Source organism: Eleginops maclovinus, chromosome 9 (genome assembly GCF_036324505.1).
Source record: "Eleginops maclovinus isolate JMC-PN-2008 ecotype Puerto Natales chromosome 9, JC_Emac_rtc_rv5, whole genome shotgun sequence".
Taxonomy (NCBI): Eukaryota; Metazoa; Chordata; class Actinopteri; order Perciformes; family Eleginopidae; genus Eleginops; species Eleginops maclovinus.
This window is the reverse complement of record NC_086357.1, coordinates 17,948,746-17,975,602: the sequence shown is the minus strand read 5'-3', so window position 1 is coordinate 17,975,602 and position 26,857 is coordinate 17,948,746. Positions and strand designations below refer to the sequence as shown.

At 40.5% G+C, this 26,857-nt stretch overlaps 1 protein-coding gene across 1 annotated transcript; it reads left to right on the top strand.

The window, feature by feature from the left end:
- The first annotated feature begins 100 nt into the window (after positions 1 to 100).
- On the top strand, positions 101 to 26,399 carry ankrd13c (ankyrin repeat domain 13C). Its single transcript, XM_063890779.1, has 13 exons — positions 101 to 2,390; positions 3,996 to 4,037; positions 9,289 to 9,393; positions 15,182 to 15,267; positions 16,110 to 16,155; positions 16,977 to 17,043; positions 18,366 to 18,510; positions 18,986 to 19,117; positions 19,931 to 20,092; positions 23,635 to 23,714; positions 24,240 to 24,338; positions 24,752 to 24,852; positions 24,974 to 26,399. The coding sequence occupies exons 1-13, from the start codon at positions 2,015 to 2,017 to the stop codon at positions 25,102 to 25,104; spliced, it is 1,572 nt and encodes a 523-aa protein (XP_063746849.1). The 5' UTR covers positions 101 to 2,014; the 3' UTR covers positions 25,105 to 26,399.
- Positions 26,400 to 26,857: the final 458 nt, after the last annotated feature.

The window sequence follows — 26,857 nt, the reverse complement described above, 5'->3', positions numbered from 1 at the left end:
AGGAAGGCACTGATTGGTGGTTCAGCGGGGGCGTCCAACCCACATGACGCAGAACGTTGTTTGAGTTCTTTGTAAGTGTGTGTGCGCTATGATGCAACGTTTCCTGTTGTTTGAGTAAGGGACACGTTTCCTTTTTTTATTCAATAAATGTTCAGATTTACTTTCAGATTGTGAGTGTGATAATCGCAACATGATAAACATTTTAAAAAATGAAGTTTTTGAAAGTTGAATTTCTTTTATATGATAAATCCGATCTATGCAAAGTAACGTAGTTCAATACAGAGCTTGATTGCCTGATGTGCTACTTTGCTAATGAATAGCTTGCTTATAGCTAAGCTTTTACACCCGCAGCGTAGTAGGCTACAATGTACATCTTTCTTTATCATGAAACCACAAAACACAACAAATATGGTAATGTAATCAAATTTACGTCACACAACAACCACACACTTGAGTCATTTACAGTACAATGTGCTAAAATAGGGTACAGCTATGGTATGTTTGTGGGACTTTGAGGTCAGAACTCTATGGAGAAAGCTGAGTGTCCAAATTAAAATCTATATTAAATTACATTAAAAATAAAAATTCTTAAGTTTTACAAAACTGAAAGGAATCAACAACTTATTTACTTCTCTCTAACTAACACTATAACATTTGTTGCTTGACAGGTTAGTTTAATCCTGTGCATTGTGGTCCTTATGGCACACACAGCAGACTTTTAACTGTGTTTCCATTCTTGAGCCATAGGGGGAGGAAGTGCTCTCTGTAACGACTGAGTAGAAGCACTGGAGGTACGTTCTGTTTCAACTTGCTGAAACCTGTCCTTGGGGATGCTCCACACCTGTGTCAATGAGTCGACACTGCAGTGAGCACTGTAAAGTACAACCAGAAAACAAAGCTCAGTTACTTAAATCGTGCAGAAGTAAGGTAACAACACTCTTAGAGATAGGTTTCAAATATTGAAAATTAACTCATCTTAATTACTTGTGAATAGTGTTGATGAATGATTTTGATATTTTATGATTCTGTTTTTGTTGATTTAATTTTTGCATCTTTATCCTCGTTTTGATTGGAAAATATATTTAAATGATCATATCATTTGTAAACTGGGTTATCTTTGCAGCACAACAATACTCAAATCAGAATGGTATTTTGACACAGCTATTTCATAGTGCATTTTTAAAAATTAAATCCTGAATAATTGTAAATGTATGTGTAGGTGAGAGGAAGCCAAACAAGTTTGATTTGATGTTATATCAAAAGGAAACATGTTCTATCACAAGGGAATACAAATCAACACAGGCATGCCGTTTGCTCCAAATGAGTTTGCCTAATGATGAGACAAGTAGTTGTATTCATGTTTTTCTAATATAGGTTTGTTTCTTATAAAGTATTCATAGCCTGGTTCTCCTAACGTGTTTTTAAAAAAAAAATGAAATGGCCGTTCACAAAATATTGTTATACATTTTGTGACACAAACATGTTATTCAAAATTCCATCTGAAGAAAATATAATATGTCAAAATAAAAGCCTGGCTTCATCCAGTGTTCACATTTGAGATATGGGAATGTATGCAAATTAACACATACGGTACATAATAAGATAATACTTAATTTGTTACTTTCCAGGAATACATTTTTTGAAGGAATATGTGTGTTTTATATTGGCTATAAACTGGTGACCGTTGGTAACCTTTCCTGAACTCTCGCGATACTACGATGCGGAAGACAGCCGAATCTTTCGTACTAGTCAACTGGAGGCGCTTATGTTGTGTAGCCACCAGCGTCAGTTTTGAACGACGGGAGGGGAGCGAAGTGTTTGTTTTCATAGTAAACCGGTCAACGTTCGCCTCTACTTGTCCATCTTCGAGTAAACCATCGTTTTCGCCTGTCTGGTAGAGATTAAGTGTGTTTTCATGTTGTGCAGTTTACTGTGCCTGAGTAAAGACCTCCAACTGGCGGATCGCATCAGTTCGCCCGGAGGGTCGTCGTCAGCTCGGTAAACTGTGTGGAAAATGACCGGAGAGAAGATCCGCTCCCTGCGTAAGGACCACAGGCCGAGCAAGGACGAGGATTTACTGGAACCGGACGAAGAGGCTGCAACCGGGACGTTCACCGCCTCCAAGACGAACAACAAGAGCAGAGCGAGTAAAATCTTCAGCAATCACAAGTTAGTCAAGTCTTCATCCACACAGCAGCAGAACCTACAGTCGCAGGTTAACGCTAACACCAACACGCTGTCAACATCCGATGTCATCGATGACAACAACAAGAACCCCATCATCCGAACCGGGCAGGACTTCCCGGTGCATGAGTGTGTGTTTAAAGGAGATGTCCGACGCCTGTCTTCCCTCATACGGACACAGAATATCGCCCAGAAAGACGTCCATGGTGAGTCTACCAGCTGCCTATCCCTCAGCCCTAAAACCCATCACCAATTTTAAGGTCCAGTGAAGCTTAGTTTTAGTTCGCTAATAGGCCATCAGTCCTTATCAGTATCAAAATAGGCGAGGCTTTTCCCTACGAAGGCCAAAATATAGGTATATCTTCATTAATCCACTTTTTGTTTCCTCCAGCCCACAAATCTACAAAATAGAAACGTGTGTAAGAATGATTGTTCTGTTTAGCTTCAATACCTCCTCCCACTTAAATCACTGACATTCCTAAGTAACTAGAGCTAGCCACAAAAGTCTCTCAGATTTAACATCTTTGGTTAAATGCTTATTAGAAAGTTGGTCCACAGCCATTGTGTTTATTTAGAGATTGTTTGCAAGACTTTTCCCAGACTGATAGCACCTCTTCTGCAGGACAAAGTCTGCTCAGATAACGCCACACTTTCCACAGAAACCATCCCTGAACTAACAAAGGGTTGAGATTGTTTAGTTCCGGTTCAAGTGCAGAGATAAAAGATGGCCTGTAGGCTGCTTGTGCTCATTGTCATGGTGGAATGTGCTCTCAAAGCTCTGAAGTGGTGCACTACAACAAGCTGTCAGACAGTTGCCTCAAGTGTACTTTTGGAACCCCATCCTGCATTTTTTCCACCTTTTGTTGAGGGTTGATATGATTCAGTAGCAGCAGTTTGTGTGTTTACGTGCACATTAGTTTAGCTTCCACTGGATACAGGCTAGAGCACTTCCGTCACACTAGGACAGTTTCATTAAACACTTAATTATTCACATTATTAGCCACGCATATAGCAAGTTTAATTTACAGTTCATTGTTTATTGCCAATTCATCCAGATCACTAAACCATTTACTTACTTACTGAAGCTGCACTAGTGTAATAGGCTGTTACTAACAATTATTACTTTCCCAGAAGAGATAGTGCCAGTCATGGTGACAGCAACATATGAGTCTTCTCTAGAGTAACCAGCATATGGATATTTGGAAGGCACGTTGCTAATACAAATTATATTTCATTCACCTCCATTTTGTTTATCACAACATTATCCAGTGGGACTGCTAGCTGATCCCTAGGTTGTATTTTTACACACATCAGGGCTTCTACTGTCAGGGTCTCTTTACTCTGGATGCTTTCCCACCACTTTTTCCTGGAAGAGAAGCCTGGAGGAGCTGAGCGTGCAGTTTGTCTTCCTCTAAGGGATTCTCCAATGCTTATGAGGCACATTTCACGTAACAGGGAAAACATTTTAGGCTTTTCCACACCAGACTCAAATTTCCCCAAACGCATTTCTGTTGCGCAACCAGTAGCATTTAGTAACTTTATTTCTTTTAACAAGCCATGTCCCTGACTGTTAAATGCATCATATTTCAGAGGTGTGGCCGGTTAATAGACTATAATATTGCTTGTCATGGTGAGAGAACACACAATAGGCATAAACGTACCATGTAATTTGGAATTTAATGGATTCTGCCTACTAATTTAAACATCTAATCCAGCCTGAGACTAGAGGCACAGGGCGTATCGCTGAAACTCGTCTCTTATTGTTATTATCAAAAGTAGGCAACAAATAATATTTTTTTCTTCTTCTTCAGGAAACACACCATTGCATCTTGCCGTCATGATGGGGCACAAAGGTGAGTAATGCTTAAAGATGCACCTCAATGTGGTTTATTCTTGTCTCTGGCATTCTGAATTGGTTGCTCTGCGGTTCTGTATGTCTTGTTTTTGTTTTTGTGTGTTTCAGTTTGTTTGCCTTGCTTTGTTTGTGCATTTGTCTGACTAATCACCAGCAGACATTTGTCACAGATAACTACACAAATCACAGATGGCAAGATGCTCATGCATGTGTAAAAAGATTGTGTTTCTGGATTCTTATTTTGCCTGGTCCAAAACAGAAATGAGCAATACATTTATAGAGAAAGAACATATGTAAAAAAGTGGGATTAGATAATGATTACAGAGCAAGAAATCAGGTCATCTCCTTGGCTAAAGTCTCTTGTTCTAATAGATGTACCACCACTGGCTCAAAGACTAATAGTTAGAAGCTGGCAATGGGGATAATGAGTTGACAAAGGAGGAGTCATTTTCAACTTCCATAATATTTGTGCTCATTAATACTTTGATGCTATATCATGTGCATCAGAGGTTTAGTTAGTTATTGTCATAGTTTCTAGTGCATTATATTTCAGGTTTGAAACAGATGTCACACAAGATGTTTCCCTCATATGTTTCAGCTCTGTGTAGTTTCCAAATAGGAAATAAAAAAAAACGTCTTAGAAAAACCAAGGCCTTGTAGAAGTATTTACCTGATTTTATTCTTAGCTCAATTGGCTGGGCTGAAAGCATGTGCTTAAAATATTGATGCAATTGAAGGAGACTTCAGAACATGCTATTGAAAAATTAATCCCCCCCCTCTTCTGCAGCAGGTTCTCAGGGAACATTTCAAGCATATAGGGTTACTCGTGGTTCATGGTCAGATTTGTTTAGTGTCTGTCAGTGTAGCAAGGGATTCAAATGATTTCACATTCAGAAATGTCAATCCTGTCGACGGAGTGAAGTCCCTGTTTCTGCCTATCGGTAATCCAGACAGTGGATTGCCGCATTGTCGTGGCGGATGGGAGGCCATGGATTTGATTTAGCTAATGAGGTTGCCTATCTCTTGCCTGAGCTGCTAGCCTGTCCTCTAGGGATGCTCAGTCCAGACAGGCTGAAGGCTACAGCATGAGATCATACTCTGGGTGTGGCTGGTCTGTTGGGATGGACAGGACACAGCTCTCTTTGTGTATGGTTTATTATTTAACAGACTACAAATGACAGAAATGTAGTCTCTTAAATTTGAACTTTCCTATTGCACAGCTTGATACTTAAATCCCAAAACTGAGCATAATACAGGTGATTGCTGTCTGTCATTGGTCAATGATAAAACATTTTTTAGAAAGAAGTGTTGTTTGATTTTAGGCGCAACATTATCATTTATTCACCAAATAAACATTGGTACAGCAGTGTGCACATGTACTGTTTTTCTTGTAATATACTACAGTATCCTTATCAACTCATAATTATAACAACTGAACATATAGATCTCTCAAGTACAATTCTGTAGCCACACTCCTTTAGTCCTTTGTAGAAATATGAATACAAATGTACATTTTGAGTACTCTTAATACTTCACACCCAGTTTCTTTAAGATGACACAACTGTCAGAAGAATACGATTAACATAGCTTCCTCCTGTTTCCTGTTTGGTCCCATCAAAGGACAGAATCTGTTTTCCTTTTGTCCCAAGGTTGTAATATTTGTTTGCAGGGCCAGACAGATAAAATCTCTAGATATTTTAAATTAGTTTCAGAGACACATAATAACAACCTAGTGGGTGTTTGGGAGCCAAATTGCCAGTCTTGCATGGTTAGTCTTCCTCTGAGTTGGCACTTTGAAACATTTTATCAGGTCATCACTTAAAAAAGAGCAGCCTGTTGAATCAAGAGAGGATATTAAAGGCTTATAATTTACATTAACATTCATTTTCTTCTGGAAAAAAATTGGAGATGTTATGGAGTGTCAGTTTTGCTTTTGAGGCTACAGCAATGTGATTCTTCAACTGCTGTTTGATGCACTCTATGAGTGTTTGATCGATGCCGAAGTGGGCAGAAAAGCCATTTTATAAATGTACTGGACAAGAATGGGTGGTGATGGTGGGGGCTGTAACAGCCCACAGAGCCTCTTGACAAGTGCCCAATCTGTAGCCACTGCATGTATTGAAGCATTAGATTAGCACTTTATTTCTCCATCCTGCTCTGCCTCCCTCATTTCTCTGTTAGAGTTCTTTTTTAATCAAGCTGGACCTCCATCCAGCTGCTGCACATTCAATCAACCCAGTAACCCCTAGTGAGGCTTCCCTTATCAATACCTTATGACTGTGTATTGAGTCGGACAGCAACCCATTGCTTTGAGTTATAGGCTACATGTTAATGTATCAAGGCAACTCTTCCGATTTGATTCACATGAATGAACTGCTGCTTGATTACTATTTCCCAGCTTCCTACAATAAATATAAAACCAAACCATAATTACGGAATATAATGTCATAACTGTATTGTATGGTGCTAAGAGCAGAATACAGGACTTTTCAACAGATGTTTTTTAATGAATTATTTTTTAGTTTTTTCCTGCGCATTTCAGGTTGTGACAGATGAATAAAGGGGCCTGCTTTTGTTGTTGGATAAATTGATCAAGAATGATTGTGAATGGTTGCATGAATTACCTGTATGTCACACATTTGCAATCATCTGACTACAGCATATGGACACACTGCTGAAATCCTATATCATACAGCCCTAACTCCAGTCATTGAAATATATTTGGCAATATTAGTTAATCCTCGAAGCCAAAGAGTCCACTGCTTGTACCTGAAAGCATACAGCTAGCAGGTTAGCAGCTTAGGACATATTACACTTACATAGTGTATATCTGCTATATGTAATCATTATTATTACACAATCATTGGTTTTAGCAGGGTGATATATAGGTCAAAGGCCAGAGGGAATGCAGGGCTTACATCAGAATGCGAAACGCTCATGCACTCTGCTGCCTGTATTTTCCCAACATCAACTTCTGTTATCAGCTGTTTCTTAACCGAGCACGTCCACGGATCAGACTAATGCATAAACACATAGGTTTGCTTTTCTGTTTGCTGACGTAAAGCTCTTTGCGAGGCACTTACAGCAACCCTTTTCAGTGCCAATGCAGCTACTTTTTTCACTCAAGCATGCCATATAGATGATAATAGTCAATCTTTCTGAAGTGCTAAGACTTCGAGAGAGTTTAAGATGCAGGTTTATTCAAACAGAAATGAATAAGAAATCAGATTTATGACCATTCATAAGCCAAGTCTTTGAGCCTGAGCTGCTCTCCTGGTACAAACACAATAACTTCCCATTGGCCTGTTCATTTAGATTTCCTTTGCCATGCTCGCACATTGAAATAAGCTGCACATTAGAGCAATGGTGTTGCTGATAATTGCTTCATTAAAGAATATAGACTAAGTGCTTTCGGTCCTATCAACACGCGCCTTTTTATTTTTGTGTAAATGCACTCCTGGGATAGCCACAGTTCTCTTATGTTTTTGTGGAGAATGTGTTTAATTAGGAGAGTTTCACAATGTATTCTTCCCTGTCATAAAGAATGCATGAGACCCTGGCCTCTTTTCATTAATAAAACATTGTGAGTATGTAGCTCAGAGTGTGATCTGGTATTTAGACTGTTATGTGTTACGCTCTCTTTTCAAAAGGTAAACGTTGTTTAGTTCTAGTCCTGGCCACCCAATTGGTACTGTACACCACTTTCGTCGGCTTTCGGCTAATGTGAAGCAAAAACAACAAGTCTGAACATGAGGCCAGTTACCAGTTTGAATCTGTTTGCATGACTAATAGGGCTGATTCACAGGATAGAAATGAAAGAAGGGCTGTATGGAGAGTTTCTGCATCAAGTTCCTTTCCTATCGAGTGTGAGTCCATATCCACTCAGCAGCAGACTGTTAATATTTAGCCTCTGCTTTGCATTTCACTGGTTTGCTGCTCACAGGCCTCTGACTGTGACAGATCCTGCCCAGCACACAGACAGAGCCACACAGACGCCAACACTATAATGAATTATGTCATGAGAGAAATGACGGCAGAGCCGGAACAACAGGGTTCTTTTTTGGCTTGCTGCAGTTTGTTGACAGGCTGCCCAGAGAGAGAAGGGATTTTGCACTTACTGCAGATCTCGCTATGGAGAGAGGGATGAGGCTCTTTGGCTGTTTTCCCATTGTGGAATTCAGACACAGCTCTGAGGGTGACTCTGCACAGTGCCAAGGGGTGTTTGACATTTTATTCATGAGAATAACTCCTAATTTGACAAAAGTATGGATTCTAAAGAGGGATGTTCAGTCTTGTATAACTGTAGGTCCCATATGGCTCTCTGGTTAATGGGTCAGCTAACATATCAATCCTACACACCTTCTGCCCTTCTAATAAAGCAGGAATTCATTGTTGATTTATGCTACAGACAAATGTGTATCACAGGGATGTGAACATGCAGCCCCACAATATTTGCATATATATACTGCAAAGTGATAAAAATGTGATCAGATCAAATGGAAGCATGTGTGCAGGAAAAGGGAACACATAAAGAAAGACTTATGCCATAAAAGTGGTGTAGATTTAGTTGTTTTCTTTTGACTGTCTCTTAACGTTTTGTATTCCTCCGTTGTGGGTAAGTAGCATTAGGACACGAAAAAACGAATGAGGAAAGTCATTATAGCTTTCTTTCTTAAGTTTTGCGAAATATCACACCTTTTCTCTGTGTGTTTTTCTGTCTCTAGTTAAAAGGAAACCACTTTTCTGGTGCCTTTGAGACACTGTTTATAATTAGGTTCAGAGTCTTGTTTTGCTTTCATTGGGGCTGCATTTTTCACTGAGGAGGAATCTCTTTATACTTTTATCACCTCTCTTTTTAATTGCCTTATATGATGGTTCCATTGCTTCTTTCAAGCAGAAGGAAGTCAAAAATCAAACTGGTAGTAAAAATAAAATTCACCACGAAGGCTGCGTTTTTTTTTTTAGCTGAACCCCCTTTTACTTATCGCTGTGGGTTTAAACTCCACTTTGTTAGCTGTGCTGTTAACATGTGCATGCGGGTGACAAATGAACAGTGTTTTATTTCAAATCCTTTAATTCCATGTAAAGATATTTGTCTTTTCTCCCTGGAGTTGTATTCTCTGCTGGTCTTTTTTTAATCGTATGTTTTTTTCTGTCCTGTGACACCTTTAGTAAAAGTTATCATTAAAAAAACGTTAGGATTTAAGTAAATATGTACCTATCCGACCCTCTTCCTTTCCTTTTTACAGAGTGTGCCCACCTGTTGCTGGCCCACAATGCACCAGTGAAGGTGAAGAACGCTCAGGGATGGAGTCCCCTTGCCGAGGCCATCAGCTATGGTGATCGACAAATGAGTAAGTATCTGTGATTGTGAAACCCCGCCACTGCCTCTACCAACGGTGATGGACTTATTTTCTGTAAACGATGTGGTTTCAGTTGGGTTTCAGTTTGAGTTACGGTGATAACAGTGATAGGTGGGGGAAAAAGATCTGATCAACAGATGCAAATCAACATTTCTTCCACACTGCTGCCTCCAAGCGAGGCCACGACACCGGTCAGCCTTTTTTGTCCCTCAGAGAGAAGGGGGGACATTCCTCAAGGCCCTGTGGCTTTGTGCTCCAATGAAAGCCGATTCATCAGATGGTTCTCTCTTCTCATAGGCTGATTATGCTCCAGCCCCTTTCACGCCCATTTTCCACCCACAGTGCATAGTGTCTCAAACTGAGATTTAAAAAAATGGTATTAACATTTTTCAAGAATCATTTTTATTTGAAATTGTTATGTTTGCTTTATTTGAGACCATGGGCTTGTACAAAATTGTTACTGACATGTAAGTGAAACCATTCTTGTTAGTTTTTATAGGTACAGGGTGAGAACACCTTTTGTACACTGGCAGTTTATTTTTTACATATTGAATGAAGAACTTCTGCTTATCAAGTCTTTTATCTGCTTTTTTCAATGCGCTGAACTTCCTCTGTAAGCTGTACAAAAAAAGCTGGATGTGATTCCTAAAATGTGCTTTGAACGCAAACCACCAATCACACTTCACCATAATCCCCATTTTTGTAGCAGACCTCACAGACTGTTTCGTTTTTTGATGTCTCTATGCCTACTTTTATAAGATATAAAAAAGTATGTGCATTTCGTCCATTATCTATTTTAAGTTATTGTAGTTGGAACAGGAAGGCCTGAGGTTTCTTTCTGGTTGGTGGAACTGTGTAGCCGTGGTTAGACAAAACAAAAATAGTTTGACAAACTCAACTACAACAGAAAACTTCAGAGATTGAAGGGCCTTTGCTGTAAACAGATATAGGCGTATAACAGGTACATGGTGTTAAAACATTGTGATTTAGTTAAATAAATAAAATAAAGCAAAAAGGAAGAATAAAACAATTCAAACAAAAATTCAAATTCAGTCGATATATGTTTTTCTATTGTCACAGCAATATTACCTTGAGACATTTGCAATATGGCTATAATGGAGCTAATAGGTAAAATATTGTTGAATTTACTCAAACACATATGAAGTGTCAATCAATCAGTGTGAAATAGTTGGGGCCTATTAGTGCAGCCGCTTGGCGCCAACAATAAGCCGCTTAAACTGTCTCCATTCACTGCACTGTCTATTTAACTGTCCACTTACCTTACCCGATTAACAAGTGTCTATCGTCTGAGCCTGCAGTGAACTCTCTTACACATTTTTCATTTAGGGTTGACAGCTCACCAAGAATCACCTTCATGACAAAATACCTGTGATTCAGGGAACTACAGAAAAGCTCTCACTGAATTCATAGTACTATGAAGTTATGGAGCAGTTGAAGTGAACACTATAAAAAGTCATTCATACCAAAAAACTAGGGTAGTGTAGTGGTGTGTGATTTTAAGAATATCTAAGGTTTGTTTTTAAAAAGCAAGGGCGTTCTTTGTCATCTCCGCCAAGAACAGTTTTTGTTAAGATTTCCTTTAGATTTTTTATGAAACTAAGTGGAAGGATCGAGCAATAATACTACACTTAAAAACTTGTTTCAAGGTTTACAAACCCATCTCAGGGTTTTCATTAATTGATGGGGGAAAAAAGATGAAGTGCACCTGCAGTTGGTAAGTCCCGTCATAATCTAGCTAAAAATGGACTTCCTGGATCATATTTCATCGTCTCAATGATACCTGTAGCATCACACCACCAACTCAGCCCTCTGCATTGTATTTAAAGAGGGCAACCCTCAGTCTGAAAGCCCCCCAAATGCTCTCTTTTCAAATGGCAGTATATGTTGTTTTCTTTGTCATAGCAGCTTTGGTTGTGGACACCATATGGCAAATGGACACTAGGAGAGGGGCCTAACTAAGAGTGATTTAAAAAATCCTGTTTGTTCAGGAGAAGTGCGTTTCACTATGACTATACCTGCGTCTCATGGATGCAGGCCAAGGAGAGAATTTTGTGGTCCAGATCAGAGTAAGAGATCAGTAGACAGGTACAGGACAGACCTGCTGGCAGACAGGTACAGTAGGTCAGTCTGTTCATCAGACAAGAGTAACGGCTTCTTATGTTGCTCTGGAGCGAAAACTGTGCCACTGAGAAGGGCTGTTGTTATGTTACCTTCTTTACCTCCAAAGTACAGGGCAGGGCCTCTGTTGTGGCAGCTCCAAACGGCTGAGTCTGCACACTCGCATACATTTTCACCTGGCTGCCACAATAACATGAAAGGTCAATAGTGCAAAGGAAACTGTGACCCATTTATGTGCAATACATGTTGATTCCTTTATTGGCCTAGCCAAGCAGAGCCCTACCTTTTTTATTCATTTATATATACAGCCAATGGTTATTCAGTAAGAGCTCAGTCAGTGGGATTCCAGAGTGTGTAAGGGGAGAAGTTGTTTGATTTACTGTTACCCAAATGTTCTGGGGTGGACAGTGCATCATTTGTATTTTAGTTTCTCATTCAATCCATTCAATACCTCAGCTTTTACAGGTTTATCATTTAAAGGTCTCCTATTATGCTCTTGTATGGCATATAGTATAGGTCCCAAATATATTAAAAAGAAAATGTCTCTGATGTGATTTGCTCAAAATACCAAACAGATCATGCATTTTTGCATGTCCGCTATCCCTCTTGTTTCAGCCCCGTTTTCGAAAGTGCTGATTCTGTGACTGTCGCTTTAAATTTGAGCTGAGCTGAAGCTGGCCACGCCCCTTTGGAGCGTTATGATCTCTGTCTGAAGAGAGAAGTTTCTAACGGAGAAACTCAGCTAAACGCTGCCGTGATTAAATAGCATATTATGTTCCAAACCACATCAAGCATTATTTCTGAAACACTTCTCAGTGTTTACCACTAGAACAGAGACATTATATGTGTTATATAAACAACAAATCTAAGTCCCTCCTGCAGACATCCTGCTGAATACACAGACACACAGAGGTACTGCGGAGGGGAATCCACTCGCTGACTGTATTGCAGACGATAGGTTGAGACATTTCGCGTGGGCGGGATGTTGCCAGAAGTTCAACGTAAAGCCAGCCCACATTTCCGACATGACATCATATCGGCAGCACATCTGGATCAGCTCGTTGGTACCCCCGTTTTTAGAGATGTGGGTAAGGAGGAAAAGAGAGAGGGCTGTATTTTCTGACACTTTGTGGGTCTCCTTACACACCAGGGACACATTTATGTATAAATGAGAGCAAAAATTGCATTTTGCATAATAGGGGACCTTTAAACAACGAGGCAAAATGCGACTCAGAAATAGTTTTTTGTCATGTGTTTTGTTTGATAAGAGCTATTTCTGTCCTGCTTACACAGCAGTGTTGGCTGCTGGAGCTTGATGAAAGGCTGCCACAGTCATGTTTGGGTTTATTAGACGGAAACGGCTTGCTTGTTTTCATTGTCCCTTGCCTTTATGAAAAGAAGATTGTGACAACAATTAATGCTTGTCTTTGTATTATTCCTGCGTTTTGGGATCAAATTAACAAATATCTCTGATTGACTTTAAGCTTTGTTATTTTTTGAGCTCGGTAAAGCATCAGTGTGTTCTTAAAGTATGGCTTGGATGTCTTTTTTTATTTTTCTGGCAGAGCATTGGGGTAAGGCCAGGTGTGCCATGACAATCACCACGAACTAAACGGCAACATTTTGTCTTTTGTTGATGTCTAACGAGTCTTTACTTTTAAACACAATTAAGCATTTAAGAAACATTTTAAAGATTTTAAAATACTGTAAACACACTGCTGTAGTCATGGACCTACAGTCAAATACTGTATGTTTTAGGGACTTTTAAAATGCAATAAAACCTCATAACATATTAAAACTAAATATTAAAGCTCCAGCTCAACATGCTGAGACTTAGAGAGGATATTCCTTCCTCCCCACTACATTTTAAAGCAGCTTATTTACTGTAATCAAAGATTAAAATCTCTCTATTGTGCATGTGGTGTGTGATATTCAGTTAATGTAGAAGTTTTAAGTATTTTTAGACGTCTTGTAAAGTTAATTGACCATTACTCGGTAAGTTTAAATATTTGAACCTCAATTAAGATGTACCCGTTTACCTGCTTTGCCCCACCACACAGTGACTCCACTGCGTTCCTGAGTCAATATTGACTGTTCTCAGGTTGTTGGAGATATGCCAGCAGCAGTTGTCCAGCTAGATCCTGGCCTAATTCTTAAAGAGTGGCAGTTTGTGGTGATGTAAATACAACATGGTGCTGACTGTCTCTTCTCATTACTGTATGGAGGCAAAATCACTGAGATCCCTCCTCTAATTAATGCCAGGAAAGTGCCCTCATCAGTATCTGGGTGAAATATCTCCAGCGTGGAGAGTCAGTCTGGTTTAGTGTTAAAGCTGGCAGCGTTTGTTTTTGGGCCTGTGTTGGCTGGGTGGTTTGTGAGCAGATGGTGGGATTGTATCTATTTCCTCGTCCTGCTGAGAGGCGCTGAGGATCAGGAGGAGCCCCGTCCAGAGCTTGTCCACACTCGTTAGGCAGCTGGGCCGAAAAGAGACACTCTCGTCCTTCACTCGTGTCTGTGTCAACTGGGGCGTGTGTGTGTGCTTGTGCGTGCGGTTGCGTGCCTTAGGTCCCATTTGGCCTTGTTTTACATACATTTGTTGAGAAGTCCGGGTGTCACAAACCAATTTTTATTGAACGATTTCCATTAGTTAATAAATCATGTCATAATTGAATTACATCAGTGATAAACTGATACTCCAACACCCTTATAAACAGTAAGTACCATTTAAGTAATGCTCGCTATCTGGGTGTGGATTTTTTTTCAACCTTGCATAAACAAGCCTTCTGCAGCAATCGGGCTTAAAAGCTGTGAGTGCTTGTTAATCTGCCCCGTCAGGGTTCAACGTCTCCTGCGAGTGTCTCTCCCCCAGGTCGTTAAGGAGGTTACAGACGCAGCTCATTAGCAGGAAGCTCCACAACTCCCAGGCTGGCTCCCCTTGAACTTCCTGGAAATGTTTGATCCCTGCAGGCGGTGTGCAGGGATTGGCCCTGGGCTGCTGGGAGTTTCCCCTCTGGCCCCTGGATGTTAGCGTAACCTTGAGCTGAAAGCCATCCTTAATGTTAACTGTGTGATGTTTGCTTTAGCATGTCACATTGCTGACAGGATTTACCAAGCTAGTGAGTTGTTAAGATAATAGTGGTGACTCGCAATACGTTCACACAGGCCTAAGATTAAGCCTTAACCTTCACAAAGACCGACCCCCCCCCCCAACCGTGATGTTGGAGGGGATAATACCCTTCCTGTACAGTGCTTCATTTAGGCAGCATTAGTTTTGGCACATTAAAAATGTGCTTGAAATTATGAGTTATTTCCCTCAGCCAACTTGTCATGATTAAGTAGAAGCTGGCTTCCATGGCGTGTAGTGAAAGATGCTTCCTGTTTGCCAAAACAAAAGCAACGTAGTAGAGGAATATGTTTTTGAATATGGGGAATTATCCTCTTAAAGCCAGTTTAGTGGTGGGATCAAATTGAGTAAAAGAAAAATGTTATTCTGAAAGAATTTACTCAGACGTTATGGAACGTTTTTCTTCTGTACACCTACAATTTCCCCTTTGGAAAAAGCTTTGGAAAACTATTCTATTTTCACACTTCAAAAATCCGTTTGGGTCTCACTGATGGTTCTCTTTTTGTTGTCTTTCAGTCACAGCGTTGCTGAGGAAGCTGAAGCAGCAATCCAGGGAGACAGTAGAGGACAAGAGGCCCAAGCTGCTGAAAGCCCTGAAAGAAGTGAGTCTTATTTTTTTCTGTTCATAAGAGCTTCTTACTTCTCACGCCCCTATCATCTTGTAGTAAATAGAGTTTAATCAGAGAGGTGTTTAAGGTTAAATAAAAGCTCAGGGCTTTTGTGGCTACCTGGTGTGCTGTCACATGAACACTTACATGTTCTGTCAACATGTTTCTACTGACCGACAGACCATTTTCCTGCAGGGTTTCAAGTGTCTCTGTGTGACATAATGTCTCACTTACATACGCATACTGTACAGACACATAGCCTCTCTGTTTTGCTGTTTCTACCTAACATGATGTTAGTGAGGCCATTTAGTGAGACTCAAGGTCAGCTTTAAAGCAATGCCACCCCCACAAAAGCTTCAGGGAGAAAAAAAGCAAATGGGCAGAAACAAGAACAAAAGAGTTACCGGTAAACTGTTTCAAACCCTGTTTGTAAGAGCTGCATTTAAAGAGAAATTCCAGGTTTTTATGTTTGTACGAGATACTTGACACTCAGTTGAGCCTGTGTGTGACGTATGGGATGAGATCCTGGATGATGAGGCAGAGATTATATTTTTCTGCATCGTCGTCGAAAGGATGATCTGCTTTCTACATCATCCCTGAAGGCCAGACTGAGTCCCCCAATGATGATGATGATGATGATGAGATCAGTACATCACATTTCAGTACCTCGCAGGATAATGTGGATGTGTTGAGTTGTATCAGTCAGGTGTGATTTGTTTTGGATGGAGATAAAAGCTTCTGTTTGCTCAGGTTGATTTGCACACAAAACTCGTATTACCCCTTTTCAACTCCTGTAGTTCTACTTGTATTTGAGATGTATTTGTCTTTGTTTGCAGCTTGGAGACTTTTACTTGGAGCTTCACTGGGACTTCCAAAGTTGGGGTGAGTCAATCAAAACCTGTTTTCTTACAGTAGTGACAGAAAACATCATCCACTGTGGTAGAGAACAATGTGTTACAGACAGACAAATGTAATGAAGTCTGTCAAGTCTGTCTGGTTAGTACATGTTTATCTGTGCCATAAGGGACTCAGAGTCACCAGAGGCAACAGGCTGAAAATGCCTCCTCCTTCTGGACATAAACTGACAACGTCCTCTGAAGCAGCATGTGTTTTCCATCTGCACTGTATTCTCGCACAATTTCACCTGATAAACTGTGACTGGATACAGATTAAATGTACCCTGCTACTCTGTTATTGTATGTGTTCTGGTGCTTGGTAGCAGCATTGGCTTAGTCAGCACAAGTCTGGCTTACACTGTGAGCAAGGACATAATTCTGTGAGCTCACTGTGTATGTATTGAATGTGAATTATTGACTAGCGGCGCAGTATTATGTAATACACATTGCTGTAACGACATGTAAACCTGCTTCTTGACATATTTTTGTAAAGGCATTAAATTATTTTTGATATAAGAGAGTTTAAGTGTTCATAGTCACACATGGTTTAGTGACAGTATTTGTGTGGTGTTTTAAACACCTCTAGAGTTTTGAGCTATGATATAACTTCAAGGGAATTTTTCTTGCTCTGAGTTACTCTCGTGAGTACGACATATTTAGCCACAGACTTTCACGTTGTACAGCCCTCTAGTTACAGAGCTATATGATACCGAGGCTTTGAAGAGCACGGTGGTCTGCATTATTGAGTGTGCTTTCTAAATTTAGGCGCAGTTTCACATGTCCTTACTGTATCTCTTCATGTTGCAGTGCCTTTGCTCTCCAGAATCCTGCCTTCAGATGCCTGTAAGATCTACAAGCAGGGCCTCAACATCAGGCAAGTCCTGTCAAGTAATGTATTTAAATAAAGTGTTTGATGTTTTAAACCAAAGAAAGGCATTTTACAGCTGCTTTATGACATCAATATGTTTTGTGATCTGTTAAAATAAACTAGAAAATCAAAGTTTCGAATCCACAACAAAGTCATTCTTTGAGAAAGTATTTTTTGAGGCCATTTTCCAAGTATTCTTTTCATCTTGTGCTGCACACACCAACCTCTCCTCTCTACCGCCTCGTTTTCTTTTAAAGTAGTTTGGCTAACTAGAGTGTGAAATCATTGCCAGCAGTATGAGGAAGCTGAAAGGCGGCGCCTCTGTGCACAGATCTTTTGCTTCTGTGTTTCAATTTAAATCAGAGCCTCATAGTGAGAGAGTCACAGCAATGTGTCACAATTGTTCCGCAGAAAGTCCTCATACTTAGACACATGCTGACACAAAGTCACAACAATGAATATACAGAAAGATTCCTATTTGCAGTTTTTCATGGCCTTTTGGCAGTTTTGAACTACCAGACGTTTGTCTTCTGAAACAGATGCACAGCGGCTTATTGGTTAGACAAACCAGGGCCCCCCTTCATCCAGCACATACAAAAGTGCTTTTATGTTTGGGTATCATAACATATCAACTACATCTATTTGAAGAATCAACTTGGCACATTAAAGAGTGTGTTTGTGTCTCTGCATGCTGTGTGAGATATCCTTGATGTAGAGCCTGTCATTATTCTGTGGAACTGCTCCTGGCGGTCTCATTTGGTATTCAAAATGCCCTCTCGTTATCCTGGAGGAACAGAGAGTAAAAAAGGAAGAGAGAGTGAATGAAAAAACTGTCACAGCAAGTTCATTTACATTCTGCTGCTTCAGTGTGTCAGGCCTGTCATACCTACCCACCTACCACTGTGTGTCTGAGCGGAGACCAGCTATTCTCTTTGCTATCTTGACTCATCCGCGGACTACCCACTTTGACAAAGTGAGAAATGAGAGTCTTGAAATGTGTTGTAGGTCTCCAATGGCAATGATTACCATACACATTGTCTCTTAACTCTGAGAGCGAAGGTGTGACATTCATCAGTTTTGACTGGTGTTTACTGGTGTCTAAGTGTCGGCCAAAGTGCAGTCCTTTACTGTCACCCTCTGTTTCCTATTCGTGGTTCGGCTGTCATCTCCTTTCATGTATTTAAAGTTCCAACACTAAACTAAACACACTCTGTTTGTGCATATTTGTGTGTGTGTGTGTGTGTGTGTGTGTGTGTGTGTGTGTGTGTGTGTGTGTGTGTGTGTGTGTGTGTGTGTGTGTGTGTGTGTGTGTGTGTGTGTGTGTGTAGATTGGACACTACCCTGATAGACTTCACAGACATGAAGTGTCAGCGTGGGGACCTCAGTTTCATCTTCAACGGCAACGCCATCCCCGCCGAGTCTTTTGTTGTGCTTGACAACGAACAGAAGGTTTACCAACGGATACACCACGAGGTGTGTGAGATGCATGCTGATAAGTGACTGAAAGACGGAGACTGATGATTATATTTTTTATATTGATTTTTACTGATTCGTGGTTTTGTTAACACGATGTCAGAGTGTTTTTCTATATTCCTAAATTCCTAATCAAAATAGTTGCAGATACATTTTCTGTAAGTCGACCAATGATTTGATTGTTTTAGCTATAATGCATTACCAAACATTTGGTTGTGGGGCTAATGGGGAAGCTATAATAAAGGCTGATCTAAAAAAAATAAAGCCCAATTTCATGACAAACCTGACTCTTTTCAGTAAATGACTAAATTATGTCTACATTGTTGTTGTATATTTTTGGTATTTCATTGTTAATCTGGCCCGTAGTAGTTAAGATATCTTGCTCTTGCTAACAGACATTGACTGATGTAACAGCAGCATCAATTCAGAGTGTTGATGCCTTTGTGGGTTCCTGACCACTGTGCTGCATATTCAGGAGTCGGAGATGGAGACGGAGGAGGAAGTGGACATCCTGATGAGCAGCGATGTTTACTCGGCCACTCTGTCCACCAAGTCCATCACCTTCTCCAGGGCGCAGACCGGCTGGCTCTTCAGAGAGGACAAGACGGTCTGTGGAACACTTGAAGTTGTATTGTGAAGTTGTTATCATGTTATTACTCCCACGTCCTCCCACGTCAGCTGTGAGTCGCAGGGCTCAACCTGGATATGGAATTTCTGGAATTGTTATTGGTTTGACCCAGACAGAAAGTTCAAAAGAATTTGATCAATTGTCTGGTTACGGCAGGAAATTGAGGGTACACAGATATATATCAAAGGGTATATTACAGATGATCTGTAGCACAACATCAGTTGCAATATGTAATGGTTTTCAGCTGGTTTATTGAAAAGAGCAATGACTGTGACCTCTTTACAACAGCATGTCTGACCTGAAAAACCTGGAAAAACTATAAGCCATAACAATATGCTGCTTTAAATAAATGGATCCATGTTTTTACTTGACTATAGGATCATAATGCCATGTAATGCATTTCAGTTAAATTGGCAATAGTTTGATCTGGACTGAATTAGACCTTTCTTTTGGTCCTTTCATCCTCTTCCTCTCCATCTTTATGAGCATATAAACTCGTCCCGATTATGTGTTGTTAGCCCGCCCTTTCTCTTTCTGTAAACTCTTTCCCTTTTCCTGATCATTTTTCCTTCAGTACATCTCCCATACCAGGTAGGAAAGACAGAAATTAAATCAGGCATTACCCCAGGAAATAACCAGAGGTGAAAGACTCATTGTTAACACACACAGGGAAGGAGGATAAGTTATGTGGCTATTACTTCATGTCTTCTGACTTTGTCCTTTAAACATGTGTTTAAAAGAGAAACTGGTGACTCAGCAGGGGACTTATCTAACTGTCTCTCCCTCCTCCAGGAGCGAGTGGGAAACTTTCTGGCAGATTTCTACTCTGTGAACGGCCTGGTGCTCGAGTCCAGGAAGAGACGGGAGCATCTGAGCGAGGAGGACATCTTGAGGAACAAAGCCATCATGGAGAGCCTGAGCAAAGGAGGGAATATCATAGAGCAGAACTTTGAGGTGAGTCAGCTTTCAAATATGGCTTATTTTCATTTCCACAGTAGATTGAGGAAAAAGAGCTGCTACCACAGCGTGATTCTCTGCACAAACAACAACATTCAGCCAACGCAAACAAAGTAAAGGTTTTACAGCTGCAACCATTATTTCAGAACTAAATTTAGTATGTTAGTGTGTCTTCAAATATAACCAAGAGTTGGGGGTTTTGTCCTTTCCATCGCCTCTACTTAAACTGATTCCCATCAGGGGGGTTCAATTTCAACGTATTTGGGTAAGTAAAAACAAACAAAGTTGGTGGATACTGAGAAGACATCAAGTGGTGGCTACTAGTGTGCAACGTGACATAAAGAGCTAGGACGAGGAACTTTTCAGTAAAAATGCTCCTTGGATAAACATCCTGTTCACTCAAACCTGCAGCGTAACCACCAGTCCTGTCCTGAAACTGTCCTGTCTCGCTGGAACCTTGGGGTAGGACTGAAGTCTCACAGATCTCACTACTGTATCTGCACAGAGATATATCCTGTAGAAACATCCCATAGCTCCTGCTGGACACTGTCAATCCCCTCTGCATGCTTTATTGAAACATTCCTGACTTACTCCCCACCGTCCTTCTTTGATCTTAGATTTGTTTCAGATATGAAAGCAGGATGAAAAAGTTTAAACAGGTGCACCCCCCTACTCATCCACTCTGCACGGATTTAAGTCCCTGCAATGCCATCTAGTGGTGAAGGCTACACAGCTGCACCTTCACACTCACAGGGATGATTGTCCCGCCCATCGTCTGTCACTGCTTTTGGTTCTAGAGTTTGCTCAGCCACTCTTTGTCTAAACACCGACATAAAGCCAGTCGCACAGTGATGAAAGCCTCTCACCTCTCAATAGATGCCTCTGTGTGTTTTTTGTCCGCTCTGCCTTGTTCTGTGCTTGGCTTTGTCTCATCATCTCTATTGTCTGTCAAACTATCACCACTTATTCAAATCACCCGTGTGTTGTAAAAAGCTGTGGGTCTTAGCGTCGATGTGGGTATATTTTCTCTTTCCGCTGCAGCAGAGAAATTATATGTGGAATGTGTTTGAGAGGAAAATAAGCAGCTGCTGTGACGTAGCTGTGTTTACCACGGCGATGCAGAGAGGGTCAGCGCTGCCTGTGGACACAGGGAAGCGTGGGGGGCTTTTGAACAGAGCGGACACTATTGATCACATGGATGAAGGCTAAAACCCCTGGTGCGATGGAATGATGGAGGGCGGGGGGGGCGGCGGAATACCAACATATCAGGGCCTGAGCCGGCTGTGTGTACTCTGTCCTCGTCACAACAACACGCCACAACCCATAAACACATTGAGAGCGAGCACAAGGATGCTGCCAGTAGTGAACACACCAAAACATCTGTGTGTTCAGAGTGCAGGTGGGGAAGGAGACGACACAGCAGACTTCTAGCACAATCAGATGTCCAGCCGTTCACAACATTTTCCCACATTATTCTGCCCTAGTTGCTTTATTTAACCACAGCTTACAAAAGAGAGGTCAGCTGGCCTGATTCAGGGTGAATGTTGGCAGGAACATCAAGTTCATTTGAGGAGAAAGTCAATTCTAGGTGGAACATGGTGGAGCTCTTCATAGGGTCAACGAGAGCAATCTTAAAATAAAATGACGCCGAAGGAAAGCTCTTACACTTTATTTAGGAGGGCAGGATCATTTTCCTCAGGAAGTTTAGACTAGTATTTGATAAGAGGAGGAACGTTTTTTTGTAGCTGATCTCTAGAGGTTTGTTTTCTTTGCTGGTGGATAGTCACAGATGATAATAAAAATGATTGGAAAAGACAGTTGGAGTTCCATTAATCACTGTTGCAAGAAATGCCGCTTTTCCACCAACCTGGATCCGGAGATGGAGCTGATAAAGATCTAGTTTTTCGTGTTTCCACCGCAGCGACGCCAGCTTTAAGCGCCGAAAAACCGGATCTTGCTGACCCCACTCGGCTGCCCGGCAAGATCCGAGAACCAAATACGTCACGCTTACGTTGGAGGGGGGCGAGAATAACCTGAGCAATAACAGTTCATGGCGAGTACAGCGAATACAAGCAGTAGCGCTGAGCAAAGTGACTAGAACGTGACCACACACTTTATAAAGTCAGGCAACACGAACCAGGCTTAGTTTGATTCTGTTTATTTCTACCTTACTGTAATGACCATCCGTACCAAGAGCAGGCAGATGTTTTCCTTTTGTTTTGTATTATTGCAGCTGTCGGATGGAATCAATACATGGTTTTACACAGTTTGCCATCACAAGTAAAATCATAACGAAAACTACGCCGGTAAAATGTTCCTGTAGAAAACGACTTATGCCACAATAGGTTAGCAGAGTAGTGAAGATAGTCAGAGTAGCCTCACTTGCTATGCTAACATCACCTGTCTAATGCCAGAGACACTTTCATAACAGCGTTGTGATGCCAAACAGCGTCAATTCAGACTGAAACACATTCACTTATGGGGAGGGGGTATGCATCAGCTGCTTGTGTGACAGTCAGACAGTGAATATGAATCAGTCATAAGAGGGCACGTAAATGGTTTCGTTGACGCAGACGATGACGCAATGACGCAGCTCCACTTGAGCTCCGTTCGGACTCTGAGCAGTGGAAACACAAGGGGTGCTACAGGCTAGAACCAGAACCGGTTTGGTTGGAAAGCATAAGTGTATTACTGCTTCCTTTGGCTTATACATTTGTCCCTTCAATGTAAAACACTGATTCTGATCATATAATAAGTGCTTTCATGTAGTTGTTACAACCATGGGTTACTACTGCAAGCAAAATGTTGATGGAGCGAGGAAAGTAAACAACTAAAAGTCAATACAGAATTTTGTAATCATCCTCAGTTGTTCCCAGAACAGCAAACATACATCTTGTATTGACCTATGGTATTGACACTCACACTTTGTGGCTGTGTTCTGCTAATGTAGAAATGGAATTCTGTGTGAACTCAAAAAGGATTAAGAGCAATGCTGCTTTTCTGGAAGTAGCAGGAATATGTACTTTTTTTTTTAGGTTAAAGAGCACTGAAATACATTCATGTCTCAGGTATCAGCTGTTTAGTGGTGTGCTTAATTATAGAACTTCAGTTTCACTTCACATTATGAGAGAATGTAAAGGCCAAACAGATGTCAGTGGGTTTAGTGAGGCAGCGGGGCCCTCTACAGGCCTGTGCTGTACATAGCATCGCTCTGTAGGGATAAATAATGGCAGAGTGATAGAAAAACAAAATCAAATTTGAGATTATTATTTCTTAACTAAGGTTTTCAGATCTGCTGTTGAGCTCATAAGTATATTCCATTGACCCAATTTTCCAACACCTGCTTAGTGTTTGTCTGTTTTCAGTTGATTCATTATTACATTTTGTTTGTTTTGTCTGACATCAGTGTGAATATATACCACTTTTCTTTGTTTTCCACTGTTGTCTGTAACGTGTGACCCCGGTGCAGTTTAGCCTTTAGATTTGCCTCTAACACAACAAAACACTAACCTTGTTTTTGTTTACTCTCTGCTCTTCAGCCGGCCAGGAGGCAATCTCTAACCGCCCCCTCACCCAACACGATATCCTGGGAGGAATACATCAGTGCTGACAACGGAAAGTACGTGTCACAGAGGAAACCAGAACCATTATGAGCAGTAGTGTTACTGTAAATCATAGACAATGTGTATTTGTGAATGAAAGACTTACATTCTGAAACTAGTTTTTTTGTTTCCTGCTATAAATAAGAAAAAGTACAGATTAATCCATTTCTATAGACAGTATCTTGCTGCAGGCTTATTTGTATGTAATTTTCATACACATTGAAGGTTGTATTTTCTTCTTGCTCGAATCGGATGTTTCTTTTAATTTAATGGAAATCTTCTCATGAAAACGTCAGAATTTTAGAGTCACAGAAAGTTGAACTGCACCTTTCAAAGCTGGTTGTTTCCTCTCTGATGAGTCACATTTCAGTTTCTGTTTGAGTGACACAAGGCAGGGCGAGTTACTTCCTTGAAAATATCTACACACTTTAAAACTCATGGATCTGTTTTAAGTGTAAAAAAGATTTCTGTATAAAACATCTGTAAGCTCCTCAGCACGAGATGACGTTATGACAGGATGTATTTGTTCTCTCTCCACTCAGAGCTCCACATCTAGGAAGAGAGTTGGTCTGCAAAGAGAGCAAGAAAAACTTCAAAGCCACGATAGCCATGAGTCAAGATTTCCCTCTGGGCATCGAATCGTGAGTCTGCTCCTAATTCACCATCCAGTTTGCTATTTAAATGCATCCGGAAGAATGCTTATCATGTATCTTATCTTCATCAGTGGTGATGAAAAGAGAAATGTTTGTGTTTCAGCAATGTGTTACAGATCTGTCCTCTCAAGCTTCTAATATAATTGTGTTGATGAAAGCAGCAAATGAAGTAAATACTGTTAATAAATACTCAATTGGATATTGAAATAAGCAATTATAAATAAAGAATGTAAGAAAATATTCAAAAAGCTAAGCACTTATAATTAAACATGTTATTAGTTCAAATAGAAAGCATTATATCAGCATGCATTCCAGATGTACGTGTATGGTTCACAGTGTTCTTTCTATAACCTGGCATTTTTGTGTTGTTTATGTGCTTTGGTGTTTTTGCTCTCCCTCAGGTTATTGAATGTTCTGGAGGTAATTGCACCCTTCAAGCACTTTAATAAACTCAGGGAGTTCGTTCAGATGAAGCTCCCCCCCGGCTTTCCTGTCAAACTGGGTGAGTGGAAGTAAAAACATTTAAAATACGGAAGGAATTCTACCGTTGAAAGATTTTACAAAACAAAAGCATGCCTGTAAGATTTCTTTATTATAACCATTCCTCTTGTGTCTCTGTGCAGACATCCCCGTGTTTCCCACCATCACTGCCACCGTCACGTTTCAGGAGTTTCGCTACGATGAGTTCGATCAGACCATTTTTACCATTCCCAACGAGTATAAAGAAGACCCCAGCCGCTTCCCCGACCTTTAACACCTCAAGCTGGAACAGGAGAAGAAACGTGCGACAAGGCAAAATCATGCTACAAAACATACTTTTTTAAATTACGAAACGGAGATTAATTCCAACGCCCATCCCATCCCTGAACAGCACAAACGGCACACATCCAGGACATCACAGTAGCCGCTGCAAAGAGGTCGACATCGCCTCATGATAACAGTGTTTTAAAAGCTCAGTGTTGCAGTACTCTCACATTCAGATGGGGATTAAACCATCAATAAGAGGGCATTGAAGTTAAACTAGGCTTTCTGTAAGCGGGGTATAAGTACAGTTCAGTTGATGCTATGTATTTAAGTGTGTAAGTAATGTTTATAAAGGGAATATGTTTAACTGACCTGTAGTAAAGCACTGATATTACTGTGTGAGATGTTGGGGAGGGATTCTGCCAAAAATGACTTTTACGGTCCTTTTTTTTCTGCGTCGATAGACTTTTATAATTTTTTACATTAGATCTGAGGTCATTGTCATCAATCTATTCATGAATATTTGTTAGACAGGTGTGTAGGAGAATAAAACCACGATTGTTTAGACTTAATTAACAATGTTAAACCATGAAAGGTTTTGAAAGATGCTCCAGACACTGATGAATTTGAAATCCTTATTAGAAATTGTGTGGAATACCATCTGTTGGAGGTTAAAAACCTAAGAATCTGTTTTAGCAGGATTCCTTAAACTGTGTGCGAGTGTGTAACATTGATTTTAACGGGCATGGAGTAGCATCACTGAAACTTCGAGCACTATCTAGATCCACTACATTCAGTCGAGTTCAAAAACTGTATTATGAAACTCAACACTCAATCATGCTTTTAAAATATTTTAATTTCATCGAGGAAACGCTGCAATTTCTGTGGTACCACAACGTTTGTTTCATTTGTTTGAGTGGCAGCATGTGTAAGTAATGATGTCTAAGCCTTTTGTTTCATACTAGACCTTTGTAAACTATGTCACAAACTGTACAATCATTAATTGGGACTGGGGATTATATTGCAAGAAGATATTAGGATTGTCTACAACATTCATGCCATTTTTACACCTAACGAGAGCCAGGCTTTTCCCCTGCACAATGTGTAAATACATGTTTTATGAGCTTTCGTCTTTTACGTTCTCTTTTCTTATTTGTTGTGCTGATGAATATAAGAGGAAGACTTGTGGATTTTTTTTTTATAGTAGCGTCACAAGTTAATCAAGAATTTGTTTATTTGTAAAATGGTGGCGGTTGCGGTTTTGTACATACTTGTAATGTTTTAAAGGACCAGTGAATCACTTAACTCTCTGTCATTATTTCACTGATCTGATAAACCTTATGACCCTCCTCCAGGTGTGTGACCGGACAATCTACTCCACAGGGGGAAAAAACCTAGAGCACAAAGCTTCCTCTGAAAGTTGAACACTTCACAAGTTTGATAGCTGCTGCTGTAATTCATGAGCTTTCGATAACGACAGGTGCTCATGTTTATTGGTTAACCTGCCTTCTCCTGGAGTTTAAAATGTAATGTACTGCACAGATGTGAAGGTTAAAGTCTTTACAATTAGCCTTTTCGCCTCCATGTTCAGTATCAGTGTAATCTAATACATTACATTTCTCACATTTCATTCCTCGGGACAGGCAGTGCAGCTATAATTGGCAGTTCTACTCCTGACATAAAACTTTACATTTCATTTTATGCTCCTTCCGGTCTTCAGCTATTTTATTGTCCATGTTTTAGGTTGGATATTCATCATGTCG

Bases quoted from the DNA above. Each gene is read 5' to 3' on its own strand.
- ankrd13c (XM_063890779.1), top strand. From the start codon at position 2,015: ATGACCGGAGAGAAGATCCGCTCCCTGCGTAAGGACCACAGGCCGAGC. The intron at 16,156-16,976 runs GTGAGTCAATCA...TTCATGTTGCAG, and splicing joins CTGGGACTTCCAAAGTTGGG to TGCCTTTGCTCTCCAGAATC. The intron at 19,118-19,930 runs GTCTGTGGAACA...TCCCTCCTCCAG, and splicing joins TCTTCAGAGAGGACAAGACG to GAGCGAGTGGGAAACTTTCT.